General features: G+C 35.2%; 2 protein-coding genes across 5 annotated transcripts; both read right to left on the minus strand.

Annotated features, from left to right (window-relative positions):
• Window positions 1–520: 520 nt before the first annotated feature.
• LOC108981200 (E3 ubiquitin-protein ligase UPL4) lies at window positions 521–9160 on the minus strand. 3 transcript variants are annotated; one of them, XM_035688198.1, is made up of 19 exons: window positions 8949–9160; window positions 7632–8412; window positions 7397–7507; window positions 7171–7287; window positions 6896–7054; window positions 6640–6801; window positions 5823–5975; window positions 5622–5743; window positions 4456–5530; window positions 4167–4214; window positions 2630–3865; window positions 2288–2518; window positions 2071–2175; window positions 1659–1739; window positions 1517–1585; window positions 1262–1390; window positions 1093–1176; window positions 888–980; window positions 521–790 (listed from the first exon to the last, which is right to left on the minus strand). In XM_035688198.1, the coding sequence occupies exons 2-18, from the start codon at window positions 8271–8273 to the stop codon at window positions 915–917; spliced, it is 4590 nt and encodes a 1529-aa protein (XP_035544091.1). In that variant the 5' UTR covers window positions 8274–8412; window positions 8949–9160; the 3' UTR covers window positions 521–790; window positions 888–914. The 3 variants fall into 3 exon arrangements, with proteins under 3 accessions (XP_035544091.1, XP_018807840.2, XP_018807839.2); XM_018952295.2 differs by having other exon boundaries at window positions 521–980; window positions 7632–8326; XM_018952294.2 differs by having other exon boundaries at window positions 521–980.
• Window positions 9161–12370: 3210 nt separating this feature from the next.
• Window positions 12371–15914, minus strand: LOC108981201 (nuclear transcription factor Y subunit B-1-like). 2 transcript variants are annotated; one of them, XM_018952299.2, is made up of 7 exons: window positions 15784–15914; window positions 15358–15588; window positions 15135–15264; window positions 14782–14787; window positions 14584–14664; window positions 14366–14416; window positions 12371–12659 (listed from the first exon to the last, which is right to left on the minus strand). In XM_018952299.2, the coding sequence occupies exons 2-7, from the start codon at window positions 15573–15575 to the stop codon at window positions 12618–12620; spliced, it is 528 nt and encodes a 175-aa protein (XP_018807844.1). In that variant the 5' UTR covers window positions 15576–15588; window positions 15784–15914; the 3' UTR covers window positions 12371–12617. The 2 variants fall into 2 exon arrangements, with proteins under 2 accessions (XP_018807844.1, XP_018807843.1); XM_018952298.2 differs by having other exon boundaries at window positions 14590–14664; window positions 15784–15879.
• Window positions 15915–16287: the final 373 nt, after the last annotated feature.

The raw sequence follows: 16287 nt of genomic DNA on the forward strand, positions 1-16287 counted from the left end.
ATATTAGACTATTAGTCTAAGTATAAATATTAATATTAGTTATAGTTATTAGTATAACTATGTATTAGTATTTGTTATAGTGATTTTAATTTAGCATAACTATATAATAGTATTAGTATAACTATATCACTATTATTTCATATATAATTATATATTATATAAAATGATGTATAATATATATAATATTAAAAATTAATTAAAATATATATATATATACGAATCAGTCCGGTCTGATGCCCAAAAACCTAAAACCAAAACTAGACCTAACCAACCGGTCCAAGCCAGTTCTCCAGATTATTTTTACAACCCTATTTGTGACATAAGGTATCAAACTATAAAAAGACTATACTAATTATTTGGTACCATTTCCCACTTTGTTCTTTTATTTTATTTATTTTTTATCACTCCTCCCACTCTCGAATCTCTTTCCAGTAATAGTAATATTATCTTGTTTAAAATATAAAAATAAATAAATAAGCGAATTCAATGATCCTCCCTAAATAGTCTGCTTTCCCCATGCTACTAGAACGATTAACCATTTTTCATTGCAATAGCTAGATAGATAGAAAGAGCAACTATATAATCATAAACGTCTCTGTACAAAGCTTTGCACATGAAATATTCTTGGATGCGCAATCAACCAATCTAACTGAAATCCCCAATCTTTTCTACTGTACAGCTCCACCAAAAGTAAAATCACCGACCTGCATTTACTGATTATTTACATAATCCCTCCAGTTATAGTCAGTGAAGACAGGAGCTTCCTTTTGTTCCAAGCCAATCAGCTCCCCTTCAACAATCAGCAACATCACTACCAGCCATCCATTCTTTTTGTCTAACACCACCAGCACCTACTCTAATAATTACAATTCTCACAATTGATGTACCTGTTGGGAAAGAGGGAGATTAGAACTCTATGATAGGTGAAATGATCCTTGGCCTTCTGTTATGGCGTATAAGAGCCTCTCCTTCATCCTCTCCTGAAACCAACAATAAAAAAACATAAAATGAAGGGGAAAAAAAAACATTTTTCACTGTTTTTGTATAGCAGTTCCAACGTAAATTATGCTAGAAAGCCAAGAGAGAATTCACTTTTGAAGAGTAAGCAGGGAGCTTAAGATAATTTGCACACGTCATCACGCTTGGTAAGTCTGTGTCGGCGCAGATGCTAGAATGCTGTATAAACACCCAGACAATCAGATAATAACTAAAGAAAGGGCAAAGATGAATTGGATCAACAAGATGCGTTGCTTGTACTGACTTTTCGGACAACAGTCAACTTTGGATTGAGAGACGCTAAACCACCCGGAGGAAGCCTAGGTGCCCCAGTCACAAACTGCAGAAATGCTCGTCTCTGTCCATGGTCAAACTCTTGTATGATTTCCAGCAACTGCAGAACAAGTGAGTGACTTTCTAGAGTATTGAAGCAAGTAAAATGTTGAATCAATTAACAAATGGATAGATAAAAGATGTAAGAACACTGACATTGATAAAAAAAAAAAAAAAAAACACTGACATTGACTATAGGAAGACTGCTAGCTGTGTATCCATGATCAAACTTGACGTGATCCAGGAGCTCATTGAACTGGAAAAGAGACCTCGTAAATATAATGGGTGCACCAAGTAAATAGTGAACAACGAAGTGATAAGATACATACCACCAACGAATCATGTTCTCCACATAGCAAATGCTCTAGTTCCTCTTCAGTAAAAATCTGAAGATGTTCAATAGGGAAAACCTGAAACACCAAATACAAATACATTTACAAATTGTATCATCATATTGCCCATAGAAAAGGCACAAAGATATTTGACAATATTATCAGAAGTGATCATAATCAACACAAGAGAAAAGGGAAGGAAGGGGGTGATTTGACATTCCTAATGGCTCAAATGGATACGGAAGCAAGAGATTAGCATGAATACACTGGAGTTCAGCAGAAAACGAAAAAAAAAATATACTTTTTTCAAGATGGATCAATTTCATTTCAGGCTATATTCAATTGCATCAGAAAACATAAAGAAACAAGTCCTGCCTACTTCATCAAAAGAAAGTGTGATAATACAGACCTGGTTAAACCCAGATTTAAATGCTTCTGATTGTCTGGAAATTCCAGTATTTATAGTTGTATCAACAATAAGCGAGACATAGTCCTCCAAGTTTCTCATATTAACCTGGTAAAGCAACATGAATAAAGTAAACAAGGTTATTGCAATCAATAGAAAGATCACGCAATTAAAAAAATTATAAAAAAAAAGAAGAGCAATCGCATTGAGCACACACTACCATTTTATAATCAGGCCCAGAAGCAAGTACATAATTAGGATACCCAGGAAGAGTAAAATCAAGGCAAAGATCCTCAATTCTGGTATCCCGAAAGCACGAGTCAAATTCAGCTGGTGAATTTTCTCCATTGACAGATTCCAAAAACTTTTTTCTATTAACAAGAGCCTGAAACTCTAGCAATGTCCTACTGAGCTCGGGATCAAACGACTGGATGTCATACAGAGTAAGTTCCTGCAAAAAAAAAATGAAATGAAAATCAACTAAAAAAGGCCAAAGCTTGAATTATAACTATTCAAGCCTACCTACAATTTCAAATTAATAGCACTCAGAGTTGGAAAGTACCCGGCCAAGAATAATTTTGTAGAATGCTTTTGAGAAGTGCAGATCCAACACCCTTCCATCTTGAAGAGACTTTGCAGCCACTTGCCCCAAAAGGACAAACTTTTTTATTACTTCCAAAAACTGGTCATCAGTTGTACTCAAAGTAGATGGCCATGGGCGAGGAAAGAGTCCAGAAGGTGACATAAGAATTCCCATATCCTCAGCTTCCAAACTAGTCCTGGAGGCAAATAAACCATACTCCCCCCTCCACATACCCAGGCCAGATTTCTGGAACTCACGACTTACCAGGGTATAGAATTCCAATGTTGGACCAAGACCAGTACCAACTTCTTGATTATATTCAATTTCAACAGGCATTTTGTAACGGGCATGCAAGTCCATTATTTTGGCAGCAGACTCTAGAATCTGGTCACGGAAAACTAAAAACTTCTTACGGGGCAAGCTGCCACTGCCGGGTCGCCTGTCACTTGTGGCTCCTGAATTACTATGAGACAGTTGATGAGACTGAGCTTGCAGTTGACCAAATGCTGCTAACTGGAAGTACTTACATCTTGCCTCAAAACTAAACAGAAAAGGGCACGAAGCTACTAATTGTTTACACCAACAAGGCATCCCACCAATAGACACAGACAAAGAGTCCCGCATCTGCTGTTCAAGTTTTTCTGTCAACTTACTGCTTACAAACTCATTATGTGGCATGGAAGGAACTCCTACCTTCAGACTATCCAGGTTATCAATTCTCCCTTCAGCAAAAGCACATATTCTTTCACGAGACATCAGATGGAATGTAAACCTGTGCAAGCTTTCCATGCTTTTGAGTAGAAACAGCACATCATAAGTCGAACTTGACCTCTCCAAGTCAGAAGTGAGTTCACAAGCATATATGCTGGAGACAAATGGAGTGTATTGCATATATGCCCCAACTTTATCTGATACAGACAAGTTTTGGCCTGACTGAAGACACTCTTGAGAATTACCTTGTATGGGTTCCAAAGCTCTTTTATACGTTAATGTATAAACTTGACTCCATAATTTTGCCCCAGTAATAAATTCATTTTCTTTTATTTGTTTTTGTAGAATTGCTTGGTATAGTGTCAGTGTATGATCCAGCTGTTGCCCTTCAAGGTAAAATACCAGTTTTTGCAAAGCATCTTCATCACTGCAAGATGCAGGATGCTGTACTTCCATATTGACATCTGCCTCCAGAGGAAGTTGCATTTCTTGCTTTGCAAATTCCTGTTATGTACAAAAAATGAATATCTAAGAAAATGATGCTACATAGGTACTAAAAAATGAGAAGAAATGGCCATATAACAACAAATCCACGATCATAAAAGCAAAGGGGAAAGTCATGTTTATATAGCCAATACTTATAAAACAAATACTAATATATATATATATATATATAGCCAACACCATGTCGTAAAGCTGAGCCTAATGCTAGCTGTATTGAGATCATAAATTGATGATGACCGAAAGATCAACTACAAGTAAGAGTTTCATCCAAAGATATCAAGCTAGGATTTTGCGGTCTTACATTAAGTGCTTGTTCAAAAGCAGACTGAGACAAGTTGGCATCATTGTCCTGCAGAAAATTATAACTGAGAATAAATAAACCATTAAAGATTCATAAACTCCATGAAAAATCCCTCCCCCTTTAAAAGAAACCAAATAAAACAAAAGCAGAAACCTTTTTGACTCTGGAAGAATCAATTTAGCTTAAGCAAATTCATAAAACATATGAAAATAGCCAGCACATTCAGAAAATCTGAGGATATACTATTAGGAAACCTAACATTGGGACTTCCATCCAGACTAGTACTTACAGTTGATGGTAACTCATGTGGTAAACTCTCTGTTTTACCCATAGTGCAACTGGCTGATTTAATGTGCTCATTTCTTCTAATGCTAACTTTAGGCCACAGAAATCCTTCAATGCCATCCAAAGAGGAAAAAGGGTCCACTGTCTGAACATCTCCAGAATATTCACCAAGGCATGTCTCCCCCTCTCCTCTCACAAAGCGAACCTTTAGACATGGATGCATTGTGCGGCGTCCAATTGGAACCATTGCATATGAGTATCTTTGCTTGGATCCATGGCTCAAAATAACAGGGAAATTTTCCAAAGAAGACAGTGCACTTTGTAATTTTCGTATCAGCACCAATAGGGGCAAGTCCACAGAATATGGCTCTGACGAAGATAAGAATAACCTTGCAAACATCTCAAATCGTTTTTCCACAATAATTAAATGACCATTTACACCCTGAGCCTTTCCCTTTTCTCTTAGGTATTGACCATTGGATAGGTAACTCAGTAATGATCTCACGACCCCACTTTCAATAAATTCGAAAGTGGAAATGGGTTCCTTCCCATTAAGAGTTTCCATAATTTGATGCACTATACAATAAAACCTCCCTTCATGCTGTGCAGGTGCATCATTACCTATTGTCGCATTAACCAAATCACTTAAAGCAGTAGAACAGGTTCTGAGTTTTTGAAGGATATCAGTCACCCCTTGCTCAGACAAATTCGGTGTGAAGTAATTTGTCTTTATATGCTTTGCAAGTTTGTGAACAGAATCATTTTCAAGCTTGCAACTACAAGTTTCTGAAGTTGTCAGAGACTGACCAGTCGCAAAAGCATAACATAGACAGCTCGGAACCTCCTTTGAAGCTGATTTCTGGCTCGAGTCAAATGACAGCTGGACACCAGTGAATTTGGGAAACATTAATTGCGCACAATTTTCTTGTACTGACAATGCATCAATAGCAAACAGGACACCTTCCTTGATAAATGAACTCAGGAAAATATCAGAAAGCTTTTGCAGGATCATCTCAGCAATCTGTAGAGCTACTAAGAGCACATGCTGATCCTTTCGAGTGAACACTCCGGCCAAAAAACTGCTAATTAGAAAAAAAAACAAAAAATCTTCAGTTCAAGAGAGAAATATTATCAGGATTAATACTGTAAACACAAGAAAGCCTGGTTCACCTTGAAATGTTGGTGTTCTTAAGCAATTCAAGAAGCATGTCAGATTTGCTGAAATAAACTAACTTGTTGATAACAGAAAGGCAGCCATAGCAAACATATAAATTTGCACCAGAATTAACTACCTGTGCAAGGGGTGAAGGCAACATTACAAAGCCATATAAGGAAAAAAATCAATTTACTACTATATACCACAAAACCAACCTGGATCAACAAGGGAAGTATATCCAGTCCGAATTTTTGCAGAAGACTGGGGGAATTAACTAAAAAGGATTCCTTATCCAACACCTGTTGATTATCTTGATCTCTAGCTGTAGTAGGTAGAAGCTCATTAAGCAACTTCAGAACTTCATAAACCTGAGAATGAAAAAATAACAATAAAACCACCATTTCATTTCCGCTAACGAAACACGTGAATCAAATTTCATACATGCTAAATCGGAAAGCAATAACAGAATCTGTAACAATGAGAATCTCACACTAAAAGTTAAATGCAAAAACCTCTATACTACAGGGCTCATACTTTACCCATAAAAAAACAATATATGGCTCATAATTAAATTTCAGCAGTCACATAGATAGTTGAAAAAATTCCATGAACCCAAAACCCAATCTATCATTACAATCTTTGACATAGTTTTTGCCAAAAAAAAAAAAAAACCTATGGTACAAGATATTGTATTGCAAATAATTAAGGGATCCTCCCAATAGCACATTTCCCAATTAAAAATATGGCACAAAACTTAACCGCTTATGCATGCAACTTATTAACAGCTAGCACAACCTGTGTTTCTGAGCTGTGTCAGAGTAAGTTCAAAATCTATTGGGTGTTGAAATGCATATCAGTATAAAACTTTAAATTTATATTTTCCATTATCACACATTGCCAAAACCCAATGCCAAGTTTTTGTTCAAAATTTGGCCGTCCAGCAAATGCTCATAAAACTGATTGTCCACAGATTCGATCAACCTTTTTTTTGCATAAGAAAGAAAACAGAGTTGTGTAGACAAAGATGTAAACCTGATCGCAATGTCCATCCACCATATGAGGAGAAGACATTCCATGTGAGAGGTCATAAGTAGATAATATATCCTTCAGTATGCTGCTTATCTTAAGCTCATATAGAGTTCTGATGGCTACAATTGAACCAGAAGAAAGTTTTACAAGTAACCCAATCAAACCCTGACAAACCAAAATGGAAAAGTTGGATCACTCTTGGAAAGCAGTTCCATGTAAAAAGCTGGTTAAGAAGCAAGAGTATGTAAAGTAAACCTACATTATATATAGGGCGGGATATAGTGGTTCGGCAATTCAAGTCTATAAGATGTATGACTTGATCAATCAACCTGTGCTTACAAAGTTCATCCAGCAACTCAGAAGACTGACTTACTCGCTCCACTATTTTAATCAAGCAGATAGCAACATATTCAACAAGCTGCAGATTTGAAATTAAAAATTAATAATAAGTTGGAAGATCAACAAAAGACTTTAAATAATCACCAACAGAAAAATCATTTAAAAAAAAACAAAAAAACTCTACACAATACATGCCTGTCTATCTTCATACTGAAGAAGATTGCACAATATGGGAATAGCTTTCATGAAAGATGAAGGGCATTCGGAGGGAAGTTTCTTACAGACGTTCACCACAGTGGAAAGAGCAACTCTCTGAGAAAAGTTAAATAAAAATTAAATACCATGTTGAAAACCCTCACACCACCAAAACAATTGCATATACCACCTATTTTCAAATAAAAACATGTTATAAATGGCTTGCCTGTACACTTGTTGAGAAGAAGTCAATATAATTTAGGACAGCCATAATTGCCCCAGCCTGTAGGCAAGCAAGCGGTTGCTCCCGTGATATCTTCTCCAACGCTTGCAGACACTACAAAAAAACAGGGTTATCAACCTGTAAGTTCCCATTTAAAAACACTCTTTTCTTCAGAAACAAGGTCATAAATAGGTTAACTTGGAAACAGGCAATCAACCACATATAAATAAGACAGTACCTGTTCAGCAACATCCAAGTACTCAATAGCCAATAATCTTTGACAAAGAGCAGGAACTGCATCATGCCGAATTAGGAAATTCGATGATCGAGGATACACATCGCATATATATGTTATAGCTCTTATAGCCAGTAACATTATATCTGGGTTACTCTCGTGCTTTGCAAGGTTTACAAGAAGTGGAGACAACGAGTCTGACACCATGCTTGAAAGTGAATCCTGTGTACAAAATGACAACACTTCACATAACTCAGTAAGTGAAGCCAATTGTTCGGAAGGGCCAGTTTCTTCACTCAAACTTGATAAAATTCTCTTGAATTTTCCATGATCAGTGGACGATCTCTGCCTCTGATAATCACGATAGTGGCGAAGATTGCTATGTCTTTGCTCCGCATCATCAGAATCACAAGAACCATACGCTGAATCCCTTTCAGGTTCTCCTTCCGATCGGCTTGAGGCTGATGCGGATGAAGAAGTTTCCATGTCATTGTCGCGGGTTTCATGTGCTGAATTGGGGGAGTTCATATGGGTCTGAACCGATGAATTTGATGAACTTGGTCTGAAATCCAACGAACTGCATGCCCGCTTATCGGCTGGCAATTCATCAACCATTTCAGCACGCTTTTGGCCACGATTACCCATTTATGGATCAATCTCTAAACTTCCAGAATTCAGAAACTCGATAAACACCCACCCTGTATGGTTCAATGCCTTCATCAGATGAAGCATTGATTGTCGCTCCTATAATATTCCGAAACCCCATGAAACCTACTCATCGAAACTATAACCCCCAACAAGAAAAAGGAAGATAAAATAAGTCCAATTCAGAATCACCAAAAGATGATCAATAAAAGCTCACACTGACAAAGTGGAAACTTTATTTTAGGTGAATACTGAGCAGAAATTAACATTTTCGTTAACACAGAATTCCCAAAACTAAAAATAATCGTCAGAAATTTAAGTTTTATGTTTGTATCTTACACCACCGATTCCGTACCATAAAAGTAACCACCGCCATGAGAGAATAAAGCAATCAGAGTAATATCAAATAAACAAACAAAACCGACAAAAAAATAAACACCTCAGTCTTGTTCCAATATCACGAAAAAACGCTAAAAACAGATAGCCCCTGACAGAAACAAACACAATCACTTGCAAAGCATTTAAACAATGCGACATACAAAAACACTTGCCAGATAGATGCACAGAAACAATTTCACAGGTAGGAAAAAGAGGAGTGGAAAATTAAGATCAGAAAAAAGGGAATGGTACAACTTGTAAGAAAGAAAACGGGAATTCTGATGGATTTTAAGGTACCCAGTTGAAGTTGTGTCCCAATCGGTCTTCAACTCGCTCGAAGACCAAATATATCGGTACGAGAATCTAAGGGTGATTTCAGGGATAGTGCTTCCTTCGTCTTTGGCCTACTCCTCTGGTTCATGAAACGCTCTATGATGGAGACGATGATAAAAAGAAATTGAGAGGAAGAAGAAGAAGAAGAAGAAGAAGAAGAGGAAGAAAAAGGAACAGAGCGTCAAGTGTATTAAAAATCAAAATTATTAAAAGGTCGGAGAGAGAGAGGGTCTCACGGACGATTTTAATTTTAATCAGGTTTCTAATACTGGAAGGATAGGTACTGTGTAGGCGCAATACATTTACGGTTGATGCGGACTCAGGGTGGGACCCGTTAGGCGGGAGTATCGGAGGTGTTTGCGTCTTTGTTCTCACATGATCTGAACCGTCCGATTACGAGTATTTTGTTTGGTCGGACCTGGCACCGCCTTATTCTACCCATAAATGGGCCTGCCCTGGACCAAGCCCAATCTTTTATGCGTAACTAAATAAAATTAAAAAAAAAAAAACAAATTCTATTTATAATCATTTTTTTCATAATTTTTTCAACCTCTTGATTAACATTAAATGATTAATATATAAGTAGAACATAATAAATAATCTTTAATTATTAAATTCTATATCATAAAATGATGAAAAGATAATAATAAAAATGATTAATGGGTAGTAATACTCTTTTTCCGACTGATATATTTTAATTAGATTTGTGAGTTATTCTCTTATCAAGTCAATGTATAGAAAATAAAATCTTCATTATTTAAATAGTAAGATTTGATTTGTAAAATTTAGATTTTAAAATTTCTTTCAAATTAAATTATATCAAGTGAGTATTTGATTAGATATACGTTACAAACTAACTTGATAATAAAAATTTTCTAGTTTTATATATCTATAATTAAAACAGATAGTTAGTTAAAATCTGATAGATATATCAAAATCTCGAGAATCGGATAATAAAATTTAAAATAAAAAATGATTATCTTAATTAAATCTTGAAGGAATATAAGGGAAATCATCCGGGAATATCTAGAACAGAAATATAGAGTGACATGTGAGGTGGTGAGAGAATTGGGGAAAGCAAGAGATGCATCATTGCAGGCATGAAAGAGAAGCCCATCAAAGTTAACTGGGCTGACTTTATTTTTATTATTTTAATTTATTTATTAGAGCATCTTTATTGATTTGGTTAAACAAGAAGATTGACTAAAATTTATATAATTAACGTCAAAAGCATCCTACATTAAATTGGACAAATCTAAAATAATTTAGACTTTTGTTACAGTGATTAGCCAAATATAAAGAACCACAATTAATTCATTAAATATTAAAATATTAATTTCTCACTCTAAACAAAATTAAAATATTAATTTCTCAATCTAAGTAAAAATACTATTTAATTTGTAATTAAAAAATTTAGATAGAATTTTAAATGAGTTTAATTAAATATTTTTTTATTAGTATTAAATGACTTTTAAAAATATGATTTTTTTAATATTAATTTAATTAGAATATAATTACTATTAATATTTAATTGGTAGAGATATAAAATGTGATAAAAAAATTAAATAAAAAAATTATTAAATTAATAATATTTTATTATTATATAGAAAGTGAATGGATAATTTAATGTGGAGTTGAATTTAAATAGAATAGATAAATATAAAAATGGATAATATTGACTAAATTTTAAAGATAAATTTGATAAATCTAATAAGAATGCTCTTAATCGAAAAAGAAGGCGAATGAATCCCGAGCTGATGATGATGTCAAAGCACAAGTTCATCCACAACCTTGTAGGAGAAGGAAGCAGCAAGATTGGTGCACCTGCTGCACGCAACCGCATTAAGTACCAAGACTTGACCCAAAGACTTGAATCAAACAACAAACAATAAAAGAGGTCTAAGTTTTATAATCATACACTACAGCTGTTTTATAATTATTTAGAAAGATTTACTACTTATCATTTTATACATCACACATTACTTTTTTTTTTAATTTTATTCTTGCTAAACTAATTAAGTTATTCTATTCATTATCCCTATCTCAGATAATTATTAAGAGAAAAAAAATTAAAAAGATAAAAAATTATGTGATATAAAAATGATGAATATAATTTTACTTATTTATAATTCATTTTATAATCAATCAAATACAAGAATGTCAATTCATTAAAAATAAATTTCAATTTTACAAAATTACCAACATTTTTGTAGAATTGTAAAATAGTTTAGTAGATCATTTTTCATATAGATACATGGGAAATAATTGGCCCACAAAAAAATTCAAAAAAAAATTAATTTCAAAAAGTGGCTTGATATAATAAATTAAATTATAAAGCCTGCATTATCATAAAACAAATATGATCCACATCATGTTACGTCATTTTGTGAAGTAATTTTTTTGTAAATCTCTTTGCAAAAGTTGAGATTCTCTCTCTCTCTCTCTCTCTCTCTCTCTCTATATATATATATATATATATATAAATAAGACAATACTAAGGTTTACACCAAATGTGCACCCCAAATATGCACACCACCAAATAAATTTTTTTTTCTTTTTTTAAACATTTTTTAAATATTCTTAACTATTAAGAAAAGATAAAAATTTACTAATAGTCACTTCTTTAACCATTAAAAAAAATTAAAATATACGAGTGGACACATTTGAAACATACTATCATTTTCCATATATATAATCCCAAAAATAAAAAAAAAAAGTCCTTTAAACCTCAGAACCCAATAACAGAACTCATCTGTGGAAGAATTAGGTCGATAAAGGTAGCACTTGCTACACAAACGACTCACCCAATAGAAACCCAATAAACAACAAATATGCCAACCTTTTCCCCCTTCCAAAAGAGAGAAGGCATCGTGACTCTCTTGCCCCCTTCTAAGGCGATCTGAGAAGTCATAAAAAAGGATACGAAAACAAAAGACGGGTGGGTCCCTAGCATGCTGCAGTGTGCACCCAAACGCAGTGCAAGCAACCACACAGCCTCGGTAAGAATTTAAATATATATATATATATATATATATATTACTTTTTTCTCCTCAAACAATTAAGATCATGACACATCACTATTTTTTCATCCACTTAACGATCAGATCTTAACAAGGAATTAAATTGCAACTTATATTTCAAAGTTGAGGAGCAAAGTAACTGCAAAATAGGTGTGAGTTTGATAAATTTGAGTGTAATTTTCTCTTTACAGTCATATACAAAAATATAAGGGGAAAAAAGGGTGCATATTGTTACGATGGTATTTTCTGCTCTGCCAGTACTACTAGAAAGATTCTAAGAGCCTAACCGCAGATGACAAGGTACTAAGAATGGAAACATTATAAGGAAAAAAAGCATTAAGGTTTCATAATCATTGCCATAACATCTTTAAAAAAAAGGGTCTAAAAATGACATGAACAAAAAAAACATTTACAAATATTCTGTTCAAATAGTCATTGTACTCTAAGACACATAAATATACGATGTTACCTGCCATACTTCTGGAGATGAGTTCAGAATAACCCTAAAATGTCAGTGTCACACATAAGAATAATGTTTCATTATGTTTTGATAACAAGATATTCCTAAAGTAGGATACCAAATATTGAAATTGGACGAAGATCAGCCAGATGCCTATTCAGTGCCTTGCATAGGAACCATCAGATGTTGGGCCACCTGGGATTACAAATATTACAGGAGACCAGTACGTAAATATTAGAACCAACTAACAACAATGATTTATCAGCCAGCAGAAAATCACACAAGAAAAAACAATGAAAGAAAGAAACAACAATGACTTCTTGTTTCATTCACATAATTCCTCAAACAGTAACTTGGAATAAGTCATTATCAAGCCTCTCCTAGAATTGCTTATCCTCGTTCCAAATGGTACTCTGGAATTTAGCACATGCCTGTACAACATTTTCACAATCCAAACAATCTCAGAGGTATCACATCACTCCCACTCAAATCCTTGATATGCTCAGCAAGGCCTGCGTTACACTATAGTGCCCTTACACTGCATTGCTTACTAGGTTGGCTCTCATATGATTTTTTTATAAGTAATCGTAGATTTTAATGAACACAAAAGGAATAGCCCATGCAAGCTCTGATATCACTTATCACGACCCAGAATGCACAAGTTATACCTGCATGATATCCCAAAAGACTAATCCCGGCTCCCTATTAGGACTCTATTAGACTCTCCTATATGATCAAATTTCACCTAGTACACACCCAAAGTTGGACACATGTCCATGCAATGCTTTCACAATCCAAACGGACAAAGCTTCACAGATTACACCACACAACTTCAAAACATGTGAACTTGAGTCAATTAAATGCACCAATAGTTCTGTCAAATATCAAACGATCTCATGGCAATTAAAATCCCAAACTAGATCTTAAACCTTATGATATTAAGATCTTAAAATCCCATAATAATATAGATCACAATTAAACCTTAAATAATTAAGATCTCAAATTTTTTTGGCAAAATTAAGATGTTTAATATAATGGTGGAATTCTTGTAGGATTCCAATACTTTTTGATATATAGATCCAAATATAATAAGATTCTAACTATTTTCTATTTAGGTCCATGTGTATTAAGGACTTACAAATGTAAAGACCATTCAAATGTTCTCGTCTCTTTTTCTACTACTACTTAGGTGTCCCTCTTGTATACTTCTGTACTCAGGCTATTTTTTGAACAAAATTCTGAGTTACTTACAAAAAAAACAGTTCCCTAACTTGCTTGGTAAAACTAAGTTCAAAATGACTCCCTTTTAAGTCCTAAAGTTCATAAAAATGGGCAGTTTTCACAAAATACAGTGTGAAATACGAAAGCCATATTTTTATAAGCTTATAAATACAGAATAATCATGTCTCCCCATAAACTATATATCTTCTAATGCTGTGTAAAAATGTATTTAAACTGATAACTGATGTTCAACAGAATTAACCTCCAGGTAAACGTTCGGAAGCTAAGTGCCCAGTGCAACAAAGACCCAAAAAAGTTCTCAGTCTTTGTCAGCAAATAATAATTTGAGTATTGGTACATGAAAGAAAGATCAATTCAAAGCATACTTAAACCAAAGTCTATAAATTATCATACCACAACAAATCTACTAGCAGTAATGCCAGCTTGTCCATTTCCCATACAAGCCCTTTATTGTACTCAGAAAAAAATTAGAATATTCATCAACCATGAATCATCCACTGGAAGTATTTTAGCTTAGAATTTACACAAGAAAAGATAATTCGCCACAGACGAGTTCCTGTGAAGTGTGTGATTGTGAGTGAGTGAGTGAGTGAGTGGGTGGGTGGGTGGGTGGGTGTGTGTGTGTGTGTGTGTGTGAGAGAGAGAGAGAGAGAGATTACCTGAGAACTAGAGTAATTCATGCCTTGTGAGAAAGAACCTTGATGACCAATCTAACAGATTCATCACCAAAAACAGCCACCATAAGATGCTATGAAAAGCTTTTCATACGAATTCTTTTCTTTTTTATAAGTAGCTTTGCATATGAATTTCAATCCATAAAAGTAAGCACGATCCATATTTCAACTAATAAAAACCTAGCTAGATGCATAAAACTTACTTCCACCTGCACATTTGGACTTAATTGAACATTTTTCTTAGAAGATGCATCTCCACCCTTTGCTGGCCCCTTGGTGTCACCCTGTCAATGCCATAATTTGCAAAACCCAATATTTAGAATTAAACACAAATCAAAATATCAAAATATAAAGGAAATTAATTACCAGCCGTGCCAATGAAAAATATAAAGTTAACATACCTCAATCTGCAGCAACCCCATAAAACCAGAAATAAGAAGGGGAGAAAAAAACTCTGTCAGTCAAAACTTGAACAGATGCTCATTGCTAAGGAATTAAAGGAGAAGGATATGCATCACAAATAAAATGTCCAAACAATTAGCTCCTCGCTAAAGGCAGTCACTTCAGTTTTTGGGGCCAGGGAACGTAAAATACAGCCCCCCCCCAAAAAAAAAAAAAAAACTCCCGGCGGATGTTATAATTGCAAAACAAAAGAAACCCAAGTTTTCTCTTTCTTTTCATTTTCCCGTTTCTTTTTCGCAGCAACCAAGAACTCAGATAGATGTACGTAAAACAGTCATATTTAAAAAATGACCTCTCTGTATCTTGACAGGTAAATCTTAAGCGGATCGATGTAGTCTTCAAACCCTAAAGTAGCCATAGCCCAAAGCAAATCGTCCCCATTAATTGTCTTCCGCTTCTCTCTCTGGCACTTGTCACTGGCCCTACACGTTATTCAACCTCCACACCGATTATACCCAAAAGACACGAACAATACAAGGAGTAAGTTGAAAAACAAAAGATCATCGATTTCATACTCGCTGGTGATAAAGCTGATAAACTCAGAGACGCACTCTTGCACGGTCTCCTTGGCATCCTTAGCGATCTTTCCGTTAGCAGGGAGAGCCTTCTTCATAATCCGGCTAATATTAGCGATAGGGAGGAACCGGTCCTGCTCGCGAACATTGGAGCGGGGGCTCTGCTCCCCGCTCTCAAGGCTGCCTCCTCCGTTTGGACTGGTCGGAGCATCGGCCATCCGAGCCAAAACCCTAGTACACAGCACCAATCACAAAACGACATCGTCAGTGAGGACCAGAAACCCCAAGCCCCTCGGTGGCACCAAAACCCTAGAGAGAGAGGGGGTGCGGGGGGGTGAATTTCATGGCGTGCCTCTGTGCGTGCGTGCGTGCGAGATGGAAAATGAAAAATGCGAGGGAAATCGTGGTGATGGCACTGATGGGTACCTAAGTTTGGGACCGAGCGCGAGAGAAGGACGGGATGGCTTAAGATCGGACGCTGGAGAAGGAAAGAGAAAGGAGACGACTGAGATGAGAGACAGATTTATCAGCACCGTCCGTTTCGGTTGATTTTCTTTGGTGGGTTTCTCTCTCTTGTATATATATGTTTTTTTACATTAAAAAAAACATTAATATGGTTTGACCGTTGTTTTCCTTTTCCATCGCCTCCCTACGGTCTCTGTTCGGGATTGGATTCGTCTACCTGATTACACCACCGTCCACGTGTTCAGTGTTTCTAGTTACCTCCGTTTCTAGCCACGACGTCCAAATACATCCAACGAAGGCATCAGCATCTACAAGATACCTGATTGATCCTTTTTGCTTTTTGTTTTTAAATGTTTCCGGCATAACGTACAAGAGTAAAATTCATTCTAAAGACATCTTTTTTTTTTTTTTTTTTGAAACTGCAAAATTTCATTTCAAATAAACACACTATGGCCTTCAACCATT

Source organism: Juglans regia, chromosome 3 (assembly GCF_001411555.2).
Source record: "Juglans regia cultivar Chandler chromosome 3, Walnut 2.0, whole genome shotgun sequence".
In the NCBI taxonomy this organism is placed as follows: Eukaryota; Viridiplantae; Streptophyta; class Magnoliopsida; order Fagales; family Juglandaceae; genus Juglans; species Juglans regia.

What these genes read in the sequence shown, in the direction of transcription:
- LOC108981201 (XM_018952299.2), bottom strand. Translation starts at nt 15,575, where the DNA reads ATGGCCGATGCTCCGACCAGTCCAAACGGAGGAGGCAGCCTTGAGAGC. An exon ending in GTCCAAATGTGCAGGTGGAA is followed by an intron (nt 14,417 to 14,583) that starts GTAAGTTTTATG and finishes TGAATCTGTTAG; the next exon opens with ATTGGTCATCAAGGTTCTTT. An exon ending in TGAATTACTCTAGTTCTCAG is followed by an intron (nt 12,660 to 14,365) that starts GTAATCTCTCTC and finishes TTGTAATCCCAG; the next exon opens with GTGGCCCAACATCTGATGGT.
- LOC108981200 (XM_018952295.2), bottom strand. Translation starts at nt 8,273, where the DNA reads ATGGGTAATCGTGGCCAAAAGCGTGCTGAAATGGTTGATGAATTGCCA. An exon ending in TCTTCTCAACAAGTGTACAG is followed by an intron (nt 7,288 to 7,396) that starts GCAAGCCATTTA and finishes AACTTTTCTCAG; the next exon opens with AGAGTTGCTCTTTCCACTGT. An exon ending in AGTTGACTGTTGTCCGAAAA is followed by an intron (nt 1,177 to 1,261) that starts GTCAGTACAAGC and finishes GTGTTTATACAG; the next exon opens with CATTCTAGCATCTGCGCCGA.